This window comes from Eutrigla gurnardus (assembly GCF_963514095.1).
Source record: "Eutrigla gurnardus genome assembly, chromosome: 3".
Lineage (NCBI taxonomy): Eukaryota > Metazoa > Chordata > Actinopteri > Perciformes > Triglidae > Eutrigla > Eutrigla gurnardus.
The window spans coordinates 9,019,715-9,033,638 of NC_139917.1; the positions used below are offsets into that span (position 1 = coordinate 9,019,715).

At 41.0% G+C, this 13,924-nt stretch overlaps 1 protein-coding gene across 1 annotated transcript in view; it reads left to right on the top strand.

The window, feature by feature from the left end:
• Positions 1 to 6,246: 6,246 nt before the first annotated feature.
• grin2bb (glutamate receptor, ionotropic, N-methyl D-aspartate 2B-b) overlaps positions 6,247 to 13,924 on the top strand; it is an 87,978-nt gene continuing 80,300 nt past the window's right edge. The window contains exon 1 of the mRNA XM_084005307.1: positions 6,247 to 6,884. Coding sequence (XP_083861433.1) covers positions 6,876 to 6,884 — 9 coding nt within the window. The 5' untranslated portion in view covers positions 6,247 to 6,875. The remainder of the gene's footprint in view (positions 6,885 to 13,924) is intronic.

Sequence of the window (13,924 nt, forward strand, 5' to 3'; positions counted from 1 at the left end):
GAATCAGTCCTCTCCTCCGCCACGGTAAAAGGTTCTGGGCACCCCGACTCATAATGACTCATAATGACGACTTCATGGTGCGTTCATTGGCAAAGTCGCCATGTCATATTTACTATAATTCCAATACCATGTGAAGGCACCAATACTCCGGTCTCTCCAGAGGACTGAAAGTATAAAACGTATATTTGTTTTGCAGAATTTGCCACTTTAAGGGTCATTATATGTTTTATGTATTTTGTACAACTATTATAAATACATCGACATGTAATGTTAAGCAGCATTTTAATGTTGTAGGTGGTCAAAGTGAAGCAGAAATGTAACAACTGTTGGGTAACGCCACTTTAATGTATAATAACTCATATTTGAGAGGTTGGTCATATGATTTGTATGTAAAATCTAATCTAATCTAAGAAGTAACTATACATGTCAAATAATTTCTTAAGCAAATTGCAAGTGACTCTCGCTACTGTATTTGAGTAAATGTAACTAGTTACATTCATTCCCTGAAGTCACTGAAATGTCATTTTTTCAATAATTTGTTCCAAACTTCACAGAAGTTGCCAGGTTTCATATTTTACTGTTAGTGGAAACCGATCTCAGTGAGAGAATATAGTGTGAAATGAATTTAGCTGTTGCTGAAATGTTGCCGGGACACCTTTTTTTAGTAATTCTGAATGACCCAGTTTGAAAAATCACACTTTGAATTTAAATGTCTGTGTAAATGAAAGCATGTACGTACATTAATTCTAGAATTGTTTAAAAACAATTCTCCACTATTGGGCTTATATGAGCAAAAATAAAGAAATGATCAGTATGTTACAGTGACATTACATCGATGCTTTTAAAATTCTCTTTTAGGAAAATGTATTGTTTGCAGAGGTCTTAAATTGATCATCTCTAATTAAATCTCAGTTTTATTTTCTCCTCTGAGCAAGTTCCAACAACAGAGGGAGCCATTGCTTTCCTTGTGGAAACAATTTTCTTGACAATTGTTGCAGCAGCCCGTCTTTACTGTAGCATCTCTCTAATTCACAATCCTATAGAGGGACCCACCTCCACATCTCTCTCCCTCTCTCTAGCTGCCCCCCCTCTCCCCCTCTATAGGCGGGGGAGGAGAGCGAGTGAGTCCTGGTGAGTTGTGCTCTGCGCTCTTCCAGCCAGAGGTGTGTTTCGGCTCCACTCTCTGTATCACTGGGTAGCAGTACCCCACCGTGCAGCCAGCCTGAGTGCCATGTCTAACAGCTGTCTTGGCAATGGGTTACAGCTCATCTGAAGGGGAAGGTAGCACCTCGCTTTGAGGAGGACAGAAGATAACACAAAAAGAAGACTGACCAGTTGCAGAGAGAGGGGGGATATAACTGACAATCCCCCTCCTCGCCTCACTAAACAGAGCAAAAACGGAAGGCTTTGGAGTATTCAATTTTTTCTTTCGATTTATATTTTTCTTATTCCTCATCGCGGTGCTGGGAGGTGCTTCATCTTTTCATTTAGTCTCTCTTTCCGTCATTTGCCTCCTCATCTATTTCTCCATCTACCTTGTGTATAATTTCCTCTATTTATGAGTGAGAGAAAAGAGGAAGGAGGGAGTTTTGTTTTCAAATTTTTTGTCCTTTCTTTCCTTCTCTCCACTCCTTTCCCCCCTTTTCACCAAACCATGTCATACCTGTCAGTCCATTTCTAACTGCTGCCATCAGTTCATTATTCCCCATCCTACGCCTCTTTCTGTCTCTAAAGTCTGACGTTATATGAACTTGGATGAATTTTTCTTCAAAGACAACTAAAAACCTCCTCATGAATGACTCTTTTTTTTCCTTTTCCTTCTCTTTTGGTCCCTCCACACCCATTTTCTTTGCATCACACTCTTGCGGGATTCTTAAATGTTACTCTAGGTAGGTTAACTATCGTTTAGTGTCTGTCCATCTGTCTGTCTGTGTGTATTTGTGTGTGCTTTACGTATACATAAAACACACATTAACACACACATGCACTCGCACACTAAACTATGCCTAAAACAACAGTGAGTCAATATCAGTCTGGTCTCGCACCGTTTTCACCCCCTCCTCCTCCTCCTCCTCCTCCTCATCATCTGTTCTTCTCATCATGGCAAAGTGTGCCCATTTTTAATTGTTGTCTTTGAGAAATCTCTTTCATGTGTCCACATGCCATGCCCCCCGTTTCCATTTAATAAATATATCAATTTGTTTTACAACCTGTTGTGTATGAACAAAGGAAGAATCAATTAAGATTTGGTCCTGAGGGGGAATGAGATTAATTTCTTGGCACCTTGGCATCCTTTTATGTTTGGGTATAATTTGGCAAAGTTAGGAATATTTAGTCTGAACTAAATTATATTCTCTTCATATTATTTATTGAGCTGCATTCAGAGTTTGGATTTAATGGCCATCTCAAGGCGTTAAGAATGTATCCCATTTCATGCTTGATTTGTGCTTATTTTCATTCTGCAAGTCCATCAGCAGCCATTAGTTCTCATTCAACCCTCCCAACACACACACAAACACAATCCTAAAACCTTAAATACGCTCCTTATTATCATCAATATATGTGTGTGTGTGTGTTTTCATTTTTCCCTTCCCTCGCTTCGATAGGTTTCCATCCAGAACTGGCCATTTTTCATTCCTGGAGCTCTTCCCCTTCCACTTGTCTTCATTCTCTTCCTCTATCAGGCAAGAGAGACCGGTTGGCGTTAGTTGGATGTTGAACAGTGGATTTAAGTGGGTAATGCCTTGCGGGTGGATTTGAGGTGTAACAGACGGTGTGCAGGTTGTAAGATAGAGACAGACTGATAGACAGATTAAAAATGGATAGAACTTAATACCCCATCTCATCACGACCTTCCTCTATTCCTCTGTCACATTTCCCTTCTTTCTCTATGTTGTGTTTGATGCTTCGTATCTTCTTCTCACTGCCACACCTTTTTGGAAGTGCTGTTTTAAAGCATTGCCACTGCTAGACTGTAAGTTCTCATGGACATCTACCTGTGCACTCGACCTTAAGGTGAAAAATTGCGCCCAGTAGCGTAGGACCCACACCAGCCTGTTTAGTGTCCTTTTGCCCCTTTCTTATGGACCTATAAAGGGGATTAATAAATACCTCTTTCTTTGATTGAGTGGGATGTCGTCATGAAGGAATATGAAGGACCACTCGTTTTGCTCTGTCTTTGCTTTTGTGTCTCAACTCTGCTCCTGTGTAAAACATCTCCACTACAGTCTATAAATTATGTGTTACAGAAAAGAGTTAATTAGGTGAGTAGTGAATTAATATAGCACTCACTTCTTCTTCGCAACTGAGTGTATGCACATGCATGAACAGTAGGTGTGTGCACTGAATGTGTGTGTGTGTGTGTGTGTGTGTGTGTGTGTGCGAGCGTGTGTGCAAGAGTACGTTATGCATGTATGTGTATGTGCATTTAAACGTCTGCATGATACTGATGGAAATGTATTGTGCATGAACTTTAATCAGCAGGTTCCTTGTGAAGGGTATTTTGTATTTTCCACCACATTTGCTTGTACTCTTAAACCTTTCTTCACCCTGCTGTGACTAATTGCTTGTTTATCAGACCAGGCCTTTGATCTATATCCCTATATATATATATATATATATATATATATATATATATATAATATCATGGCAGCAACCAGCTCAAAATACTCGTTTTAATTTGGTTAAATCTCTCCTCATCTGTTGACTCACTCAATTAGTCCAGTGCTGTCTGCAGGTGCATGCACTTACATGCATTCCTTTAAGCCCTCTTCCTCTCCTTATTGTGCATTTTAGTCAGTTGAGGTTTGTTAACCAATGCCTTGTTGATGCCCTCCTCCTCCTCCTCCTCCACCTCCTCCTCGATTACAGTTCTTCTTGTCTCCTGCTCGACAAATCTGCCACAGATCTCTAAAAATGATTTTGATCTCTGGAAATGAATCACTGATCTAATGTGACTCATGCACCAGCGTTACTGTATCAGACTCTTCAGCATGACCTTAATGAGTACACTGTACACTATAGATGACAAGCTAGGCTGCATGTCTCAGAGTGCATCATGTATTGGATAGGTGATCCAAGGCTGTGGTAGCTTTTCTACAACCAGATGTCTTATTAACTAGCGAGATCAAAACGTGAACAAACATTTAAATGTTTACACATAAAAAGAAAATCATTATACATTCCCCAAACTGAAGGATGTCTCCAGTCTGTGTAGTATATTTTGCCTGCTCTAAAATCTTTGTAAATACGGTGATTCTGTCAGCAACTGACCGTAACAACGTAAAAAGGGTCACAAGACATTCAGCTGTCATTTAGACTTTAAAAACAAGGGTCCTGTGGCAACTTCCTCTTAAATATTCTGCATTTACAGAGTGAAAGACTGGGCCCCAGCCCTAAAAGTTTGCAGTTGATTTTAACACGGCGTCTTTAGAGCCAAATAGTCTAAATGATTTAGGGCATCTTTAAAAAGATTGGTGTGGTGTTGCCTCGCTGCGAGCACACTGTAGTTTAAATGCTAACGTCTTAAAAGGGTACGCTCACCTCTTGGGTTTCGGACTAATGAAGGATTTATGTTCAAAATGGGAGGCATTAAGACTGTATTAAGATTAGCACATCAGGAACGCACATGTTCGTTGATTTCACATCAAAACGAAGGCATCCACAAAGCAAATGAAACGACATGCAGACCAGAAAAATAGGAGGAAGTCTATTAGTTTAATTTGCACACATTTTGTCATTTTTAAGGACATACACAATACTCAGTAAAAATGTCTTACTGGAATAACACACAACATAATCTTGAATATTTTTGAAAAGCTGTTGATTCATAAACCTAGAGAGGGAAGTAAACAAACAAGCCTCATTCAGTTGTTTTCCGCGAAGGTTTATTTATGGAAAGACTGTATTATTCCGCATGAGTCAAGCTATCAGTGTCATTTTAATGCGACTGAGGGAGTCAGAGATAATTAGACTTTCAAGGAGTCAGAGAGAAAGAGGGATTTTAGTAAATAAAATTTGTTGAGTGAATAATTCATTACACTGCCAGACAGGATTAAAATTCTACACATGCAGATATCCTCTGACAGTTTTCCTTAGGCTAAATTGTGTGTACCTACATATCCGACTTCTCAAAATACAAACACAGACGTATCCCTCTAAGCATATACATGGTAAAATGTCCCCTGATCTGGTAAACACTTGGATCAAGGATGAAACATTAGCCAGAACATACATTACTGTGACTGCAGCTAACAATTATTTCCATTATTCATTAACCTGGTAATTGTTTTCAATATTTATATATTTTTTTTGGTCTATAAACAATCAGAAAATGGGGGGGATTTCACAGTGTCTGAGGTGACTCTTTATTTGGCTCTTTATTTTGTCCCACAAACAGTCCAAAACCTAAAAAAACTATCGTCACCTTTGAGAATAAACCAAAGAATTATGAATTTTGTAATCTTGAGGTTGCTGGCCACTTAGCACACAAGTGCTAGGTCGACTATTCTAAGCTTGAATTATTCCTTAAAATCAGCCTATACTTATAAAAACAATGTGCAAAAAAAAAAACACACACAAAGAAAGTTAAGTCCGTTTGTAATAAGTAGAATCGCCTTAGGCTTTTTTGGGATGGAGATGCTGGTTCCAAATGGGACTTTTGCTGGCAGGTGAGCGTGGGACTCTGCGTTGCAAAGTTTCTTTTAATTTAAGAAACAGTTATTTAATTATAAAATAAACAGACAGGAATGTCCATTTTAGGCAAATTAAGTACCTGACAAATTCAGGCTCTCTATTATGTGGATGCAGTGAGTTAAACCGATAAACCAGAAAGCAGGTCTTCTTAAATTATATGGCAACAATCTCACTTGCAGTCAGTCCTTGTAGTTTAAGAAACGCTGGATTAAAGCAAAGATAAAACAAAAGCGCCGTGAGCATCTCCTATGAAGAAAATAGCACAGTGATATTACCAGCCAACAATGTTGAGGTTGCAGTGAAAAGGGGACAGTGGCTTGGCTGAGTTAAGCCTTGACCTCAGAGGCAGTTGACTTGTGTACCCAATGACATTCAGCCTTCACCAACAACACATCCAGCCACAGTGGTTCCCTGCCAGCTGACTCTGTCCTTCTCTTCTCCCCCTCAGACTGAGGAAGAGGAGAGCGCAGAGCGGGCCGGGAAACCGATCATCATGACTGGCTAAAGCAAAGCGAAGGCAAGAGAAGCCAAAGAAGAAGAAAAAGAAAGGGAGGGAAGAAGTAGAAGAAAAAGAGGAGTACGTGCACACCCACTGCTGCTCATCTCCTCATCTCCACGGCAACTGTGGTCACACGCTCGCAGACTTCTGGGAGGAAACCTTGGCGAGCTGCATCTCCAGCGTTGGAGGAAGGGGAACGAGAAGCGGATGGAAAGGGACCAATGACGGAGCGTCTCTTCATCACTCACCATCCATCAACTTTTACTTTCTTTTATTGAGTTCACACGCACGCTGCCATTTTTGAGTTGATGGTCAACTTTTAAAGTCTTCTAAGATCTGAGTCAAAAGCTTCAATTTCAACCAGGTTAGATCAGCAGATTCATCTTTTTTTTGGCTTCTTTATATGTAAAAATCCTCCTTTCTAATCACTAAGTGTACATATTATTACAGTCTAGTCATCTTGGCCACTTCCCCACCCTGATAAAGTCCCTGCAACGCCCACCTCCACCCTTACTCAACCCAAGAGCGCTCACCCCTCGCCTTGCAAGACCCCACCTCAGTCTTCTGTGCGTGACTTCATCTGTCTACCATCCCTTCATCCGAGGCTATGAGAGGAGGAGTCGAATCCCAGATCACTCCATCATGCCAGTTCTGAAGAGTAGAGAGGAGATCCGGGCTGGCAATGTTCAAGGTAGGCCTGTGATTCCAGTAATTGGACTGTATTTGTGTGTCTGTGAGCATTTCCTGAAACATTTTCCAACCAAAATCCTTGCTGAGGTCAATTTCGCTGAGCTTTTGCTTCAAACGTTTGAAAAAATGGTCCCAACTTGGGCTATTGTAGAATTGTTGTTTATTAATCAATCAATTGAATCTATAAAGCACCCTCGAAATACCCGAAAATAGTGAAAAATGTCTGTCACAAAGTGACACATTCTAATCACTTGTTTGTGAATTTGTGGCATTTTGGTTTGATAATGGATTCATAAAATTTAATATTTTTCTGAGAATTGATTAATTGACTAAGCATTTGAAGTCAAGTCCCAACTGTATGAATCTAAAATATGTAAAATATTCAACAGTTGAGGTGACTTGTGATAATTACCTGTAAGAGGAGGTGGAAATACTTATATATTAGATATTTCATGGTGGACATTTAGATCAGAGATGTTTTTTAATTTGTGCTTCTTGAGATGGTTTTACCAATCAAAGCCCAGGATGTGCACTAATGAATTATTTGAGCAAGACAAACCTGAGGACAGGAAAGAGAAGGATGAAGAACATTTATAGTGCATAGGAAGAAAGGACAAATTGTTGCAGCCCAGTGAGCCTGGTGTTGAGATAACGGATAACAAGGCACCAGTTTCGGTAAGCCCATCAAAACGAGGCGTTCTGCAGCTCCACGAGAGAAAACGGGTCTAGACAATAGTAACCATATAAAGCTGGAGCCCTTTTTATTGCTGAGCTTGTGCTGCCTTCAGCAGCCGCTCAGGAGTTTGACTGATAAAAGGCACATTTAAAAGTTGGAGGGCGTGCAAAGATAATGGAACAACTTGTCTAAGAGCCAATGTGACAACGTGCACAGTGTGGAGATAAAGTAAAGTCAGCTCAAAAGGAGCTAACTTTTAGACCAGTTTACAGTCATTCTCTGTGTGTGTGTGTGTGTGTGTGTGTGTGTGTGTGTGTTTGTGTCAGGACATTTTTGCAACAGAAAATGTTCAAAATCCCACGTTCTGTCAGGGTGTCCTGCTGCTGCCAATGGAGCAAGTCCAGGATTTGTCTCTTGGTGGCATTGCTTATTAAATTCTTGGCTGGATTGTCTTTAGCTTTGAGTGAGACAAGTTAACGCTCGCAAATCTAAACTGAGCTTTTCCCTCATTTGCATTCACCGACTCATAGGATCTGATGTAACTGACTAATTATGATGCGCCTCTTTGTTAAAGCGTGACTTAGAGGAGGTGTGTGACAGCTGGTTGTGTCCCTCCTTCACAACAAGACGGCTTAAACACTTAAGCGGACCTACTGCGTTCTACTCGCTCGCTGCTGCACATACACTGCGCTCTACAGCTCCTGAGTTCCTCTCCACAATATCTCAGTCTAAACGTCACCCTCCGTCTCGACAGTTGGCTATCGGCTGACACTGCAGGCTTGAAATGGCTCCATGTGAACTATGTTTCTGGGGCAAATTTTCCATCTAAATAAAAAAAAAAGGAGGAGGGGAGAGAACATGACAGAGTGAGCAAGGAGCTAAGGCGTGGCAGACAGAAAAAGAGACGGATAGGCAAAGATCCAGGCGCAGGCGTTAAATCCAGAGGGAGCTTCACTGACAGTGGATGAAGGAGACGGCTTTGTAGACAGATGTAGCTCTGAGTGCGTAAGCAGCGAGGCCTAGGAGAGGCATGTTGTTGCAGCGTCGTGATGCTGCATGTTTCTGGAGGGTACGTGGGGTAGAGGGGATTACTGGATCCCTTGTCCGTGAACCGTGAACAGGGTGGCAGCAGTGAGATGCCATGAATATATGGGCGTTGAGATGTTGACGCTGGGACAGACAGCCAGCTGACTCAGTTTTGGATGCGAGCCTCATGTGACCAGCTTTACAAATGTTGATTGAGTTGTTGAAGGATTACAGGTGCTGAGCAGCCTGGTGTTGTTATTGTTTACTCAGAGCCAGTGAGGGAGGGAGAGGAGTCGTTACACAATGCCTGAGAAAAGCCTCTATCATCCATGCATTCTCAGATTTTTTTCAAGAAATGATCCTCACAACACAATGGAGAAAAAAATAAGCATATAATATCAACTCAGTTCAGATCAGACAGAGAGCGTTTTGCTGGTGGGAACGCGAGGCACACCGCACTGCCTTTTTGTTGCCTGATCAGACAGAGCTTTTGCAGTTTGCTGCTTTGCTTTTTTAATTTTTAAAGGCAACCACCAACACACACCATGAACCATGCTAACTTAAAGTTAATAGTCCAGTTTAAATGAATGAAAAAAAGGCACCACACTTATTTGCATCCTTCCTTCATTGTTACGATGATTAGTAAACTCATATACCTCCGGTCAGCTGGCAAAAATCACCACAATGAGGAAAAGTTCAAATGACATCAGGTACTTTTCCAGAGTTGAATTTCTTTCAACACGAGGCATTCAGGGTGCTTTGGTAAAATAGATGCAAGGCACTCAGCGACACAAAGCAGTGTGCAAATCATTTCACTCTCATTGTGTGTGCTGTGTGTGTGATCAGGCACTATTCTCAACCACACAGTGGACTTCAGAACGTCATCTAATGGGTTGCAGCAGTAAAATGTTTTTGGTAATTAACAAAGCTAGTTATTTTTATATCTAAATGCTCAAGAATTCACATAAATATAAAACAAAAAACAATTTCAAAGACCAGCAGAATATCATCAGGGCACATCATCAGGTTGGGACAAACGATCACACAACCCTGTACCAGTAACGGTCCGGAGAGTGTGGTGAGGAAATATGACCCTGATTACATTCAATTTTGATTCATAATGGCAGGCAGTGATGTGTGAGGGGAAGCAGATGATTTATTTTGGTCATTACAGCTGATGGTGGCAAAACAAGAAGGTGATCCTCAGAGTTATGTTAAACAAGTGGGCCTTAAAGCAACACTTAAGAACTTTTCCTCTTCGGTCCCCCTACAGGTTGGAAGCGGAATTGTCCATTACTGCCGTCGTAAATAATTTAGCCTACCGCAGCCTTCCGTGGCACGCACGTTATTTGTTTGTTTGCAGAACCGGCTCTGGAAATGATGAACGAGTTGAACGATGTCCAGGGACACTTTCATACCTAAACCTACCTCTTGACAAGCATTGATCAACCAGTTAGCTTTTTTGACACACAGGTGTGTGTGTGTGCAACAATAGTCTCGGTGTGCCTTGCTGATGGGTCACATGGACGGTGCTTTTTGTGTGCACCCCCTGCTAGAGTAACTCCTTTAACTTATACTGTGCATTGTGAATTTGAGCAGATGGTTACAGACTTGATGTTAATTCCCTCACCTCAATGGTCGTTAGAAAGAAGAGACAGTCCAGACGTGTAGATGCCATCCCGTTTTTATCAGAGACAGAAACTCAAGATGTCTCTTCTACCTCTCCTCATCTCTACCTCGTCATGTGTGACTGTGAGAGAAGGTGGAAGAGCTAAGAATAGAGAAAAGGGGGCCCGATGCTGTGATGCCGCCTCTACCCACGTTGCTCAGCTTCTTGGTGTGCCGTTCTGTTACTGAAGTCAGCAGGCATTCAACCAGTTTTCGTACATATCTGTTTGTGTGGGCTCTGCTTAAACTGAACTCAATACAAACTGTAGCTATTGCTACATAAGTCTTTTTTTTCATGCAGAAATGGAGCTACGGATCTGTCTTTCCCCCTGTATATGTTCACAAATAACATGATCAGAATGTCTGGGCTGGCACATGCAGACATTTAATCAGAGACTGTTTTCCGGAGGCCCTTTGAAGCTCTCCCACTGACACGCAGGGAACCGAGTCTTACATTTCATTTTTCAGACGGATGGAAGAGACCGACAAAAGACAAGATCTACCGGCTGAGAAAAGGGCTGAGGTGCGGAGATGAGAGGAACTGATGAAGGGTTGATAGCTGAATGAGATGAATGAGTAATATTTGATGACACTGTCCTCAAAAGGCACACAAGAAACAGACTTCAGGACTCACAAGAAATCATGTCACGCAAATGGCTTTGCTTAGAGGGGATGATAAGATGTTGATTATGTTTTCAGAGTGAGAGGGAAGAGTTCACAGAGGGAAGAGATCAAAAAATATTTAGAAGAAGAAATAGGTGTGTGTGTGGGGGGGGGGGGGGGTGAGAGAGACTAAGTTTATTTAATGAGGAGGACATTTTGACAGGTTTAGATGTCGTTAAAATAATTAATTTGTGAAAACAGCCATGATATTACCTGTTGGAAGTAAGGCTGGAATTATTGTTTCTATTTCCTTTTTTTTTTGTAGGGGAACCATAATGTTAAGTAATGTTAAAATGTTGTCTTCTTCTTCTTCTTCTTCTTCTTCTTCTTCTTCTTCTTATCTCACAACCTTTTTGCAGCTTCATTAGCAGGCGGCAGCTATTTGACATCCCCAGTGGCTTTGTTTGCGAACCCGTTCCAAGTGTCAATGCATGTGTCTCCATTTGACCCTCAGTGGGGACAACTTGTCAATTAATTAGCCGTGAGTTGAGACGTAGCAGTGAGTTTGGAGGTCAGACATCTGCCAGAGGTGAGGATGAAATTGCCCCTCCACATATAGACTTGAGCATGAAGTAACAACACATGAAGGTGCTTTTTGTTTGTTATTCTAATGAAGCCGAGGAGCTTGTGATCAGTGAGACAGAGGCGAGGCACAGAGTAAACCTCTCAGGGGGGGTAAATTAGCGGACATGTCACTGTGTGTCTGGGGCCCTGCTGCCACATTTAGGCCTAAGTGGAGGGGAGTGTGTGGGCTTATTTTACTGAGATTTATTTGTGTGGGATTAGGTGCAATTGGATCTTGAAATAAATGTTCCAGGTTCTGGTTGGATGAAGATGCGAGATGTTCAGAAGATTAATCGGCAACTATTTTGCTGTAAATTTAAATCCTCCTTAAAGCAAAAATGACCATTATTACCCAGTTCCAGCTTGTCTGTTTTGATATTACTATAAAGTGAGCTTATTGGCAAAATTAAAAACACTACTCGACTCATATTCTGATATTCCATATCCATTATTCATTTCTATCACACAATTAAAACTTGCCAGATCAACATCGGATCACCCTAAATACCGACATGCGATTTTGTGATAAATACATATTTTAAGCTTTTTATTTGTTGAGGGTTTTTTATTGTGAAAGGTTAAGGCCTGATTATGCTTCCACGTAGTGATCACGCCACGGCCACGCAGTTGCTTGGAGACCGTGATGTTTCTGCGTTGGGTTTACGTGTCGAAATGCAATTCAATGCCACACCGGTAAAGGGCGCTATGGTTTTTGTAAAGACTGACCGACCGACCGAGACTCTTGACGTATATCGTCGTTAGCCTCGTTATAGCGTATTTGTTTACTTTCCGGCTTTAAACGTCCACAATTTTTCAGAACTTGGTGTTTTATTTCTTTGTGCAAAAGCAACAAGGTGCAAACAATAAAACGAGGTGAAAACAATAAAAGTAGCCTTTTAAAAGTTTAAATGGCGGTGTTTATGAGTGGAAACCGGATAGCGGTCTCCAGCGGATGTAGTTAGCGGACCAATCACAGCCAATGCCGCTGCGTTGCTGTTGCGTTGGTGTTGCGTCGCCTCGACGCGCGTCTAGGATTTTTGGGAGGTGCACGTCAGGCCCTTGCGTTGGACGTAAGGGGGGTCCGCAAGGACGTAAGGGGTCCGTAAGCCCCCTTGCGTTGTGTCGACGCGGAAGCATAACTCAGCCTTTAGAATGGAGGGAGTAAAGTGGTACAAGCTGCCATTGTAAATGTGGGGTTGATTTTTCCTTAATTGAAAAATGCAAAGTACTTTGTGGCTGTCTGTTGTGAAGCACCGCTCTTCTCACGTTGAAAATGTTTCCTTCAGCCAATACATGATGGTATATAATGCTTGGTCGTTGACTATCGCTTATAATTTTCAAGATGAATTGTGGGATGCTTTGAATCCACTATATAGGGTATAATGTTTCTCACTAAACATTCAGACAGCACTACGACATGGCAAACTCTCTATATAGTCTACTATGTCTATTGCTGTTTCTAATGTTTTGCCCACCTCATTTATACACATTATCAACTGATAAACATGAGTTGAGCTGGTGTTTCATAATCATGGCAACTGACTGTTTCTAACAAAAAGTAGTGAGTCCAGGATGCAATCAGATGTACATCTTATCAGCAATGAAACTTGAAGGCCATTAATCTATGAGCTCTTTTGGATGAGGCAGTTAGAGTATCAGTAGATCCACTTAGATCGAGATGAAAATCAGAGCCTGATTCACTGCTCATATAATCTTGTACGGTCGTGATGATAATGAATGAGATGTAGTGATTTAATCAGCTAATAATCTGAGAGACTTGATGAAGACTGAAGAAACAGAGACGTTGATCCAGTCCAGATGAAAATGTCTTTGGATGCTGAATTTAATGCATTTTATTGAGTTTGCTTTATAGACGTGAATGTTAAATGAGCAATGCAACAGCATCATATGTAGTAAAGTAAATAGTAATACGTAAATAAGTAAATACGTAATTAATAAAATACTTACTTAAACATGTATTTGTGTTTTCCTCACAGGCAGAAAAGTGTCCTTCACAATTTAGGAAGGTCAATAAGACCACGACTGAACACATTTGTTATAATTGTTCAAAATCATCAAGCTGTGCACACAATGGGTTAGTAAAGTGGAATATAAATAGAAAGGTGTGGTAATTATTAATAATGAATGCTCAGCCAGTCACATTTCTTATCACACCTTATCATGACAACAGTCATGCAGATTATAATGGTGCTTGGCGCACACTGTGGAGGAGAGTGCAAACCAGGTTCTCCAAGTCAAATAATATAAAAATGTAGTTTCACCCAGAAGAGTTAAAGAGTTTGAAGTTAAAAGGTTTGAACAAAGTTAGGTTATGTTGGTCACCATGTCTTGAAATGGTAAAAATCATTCATTAATCTTTACTTGGCTGGAATCTGTATTATTATTATAGTTTTTCCTCTGTGATCCAGGACTAAATATGTGTA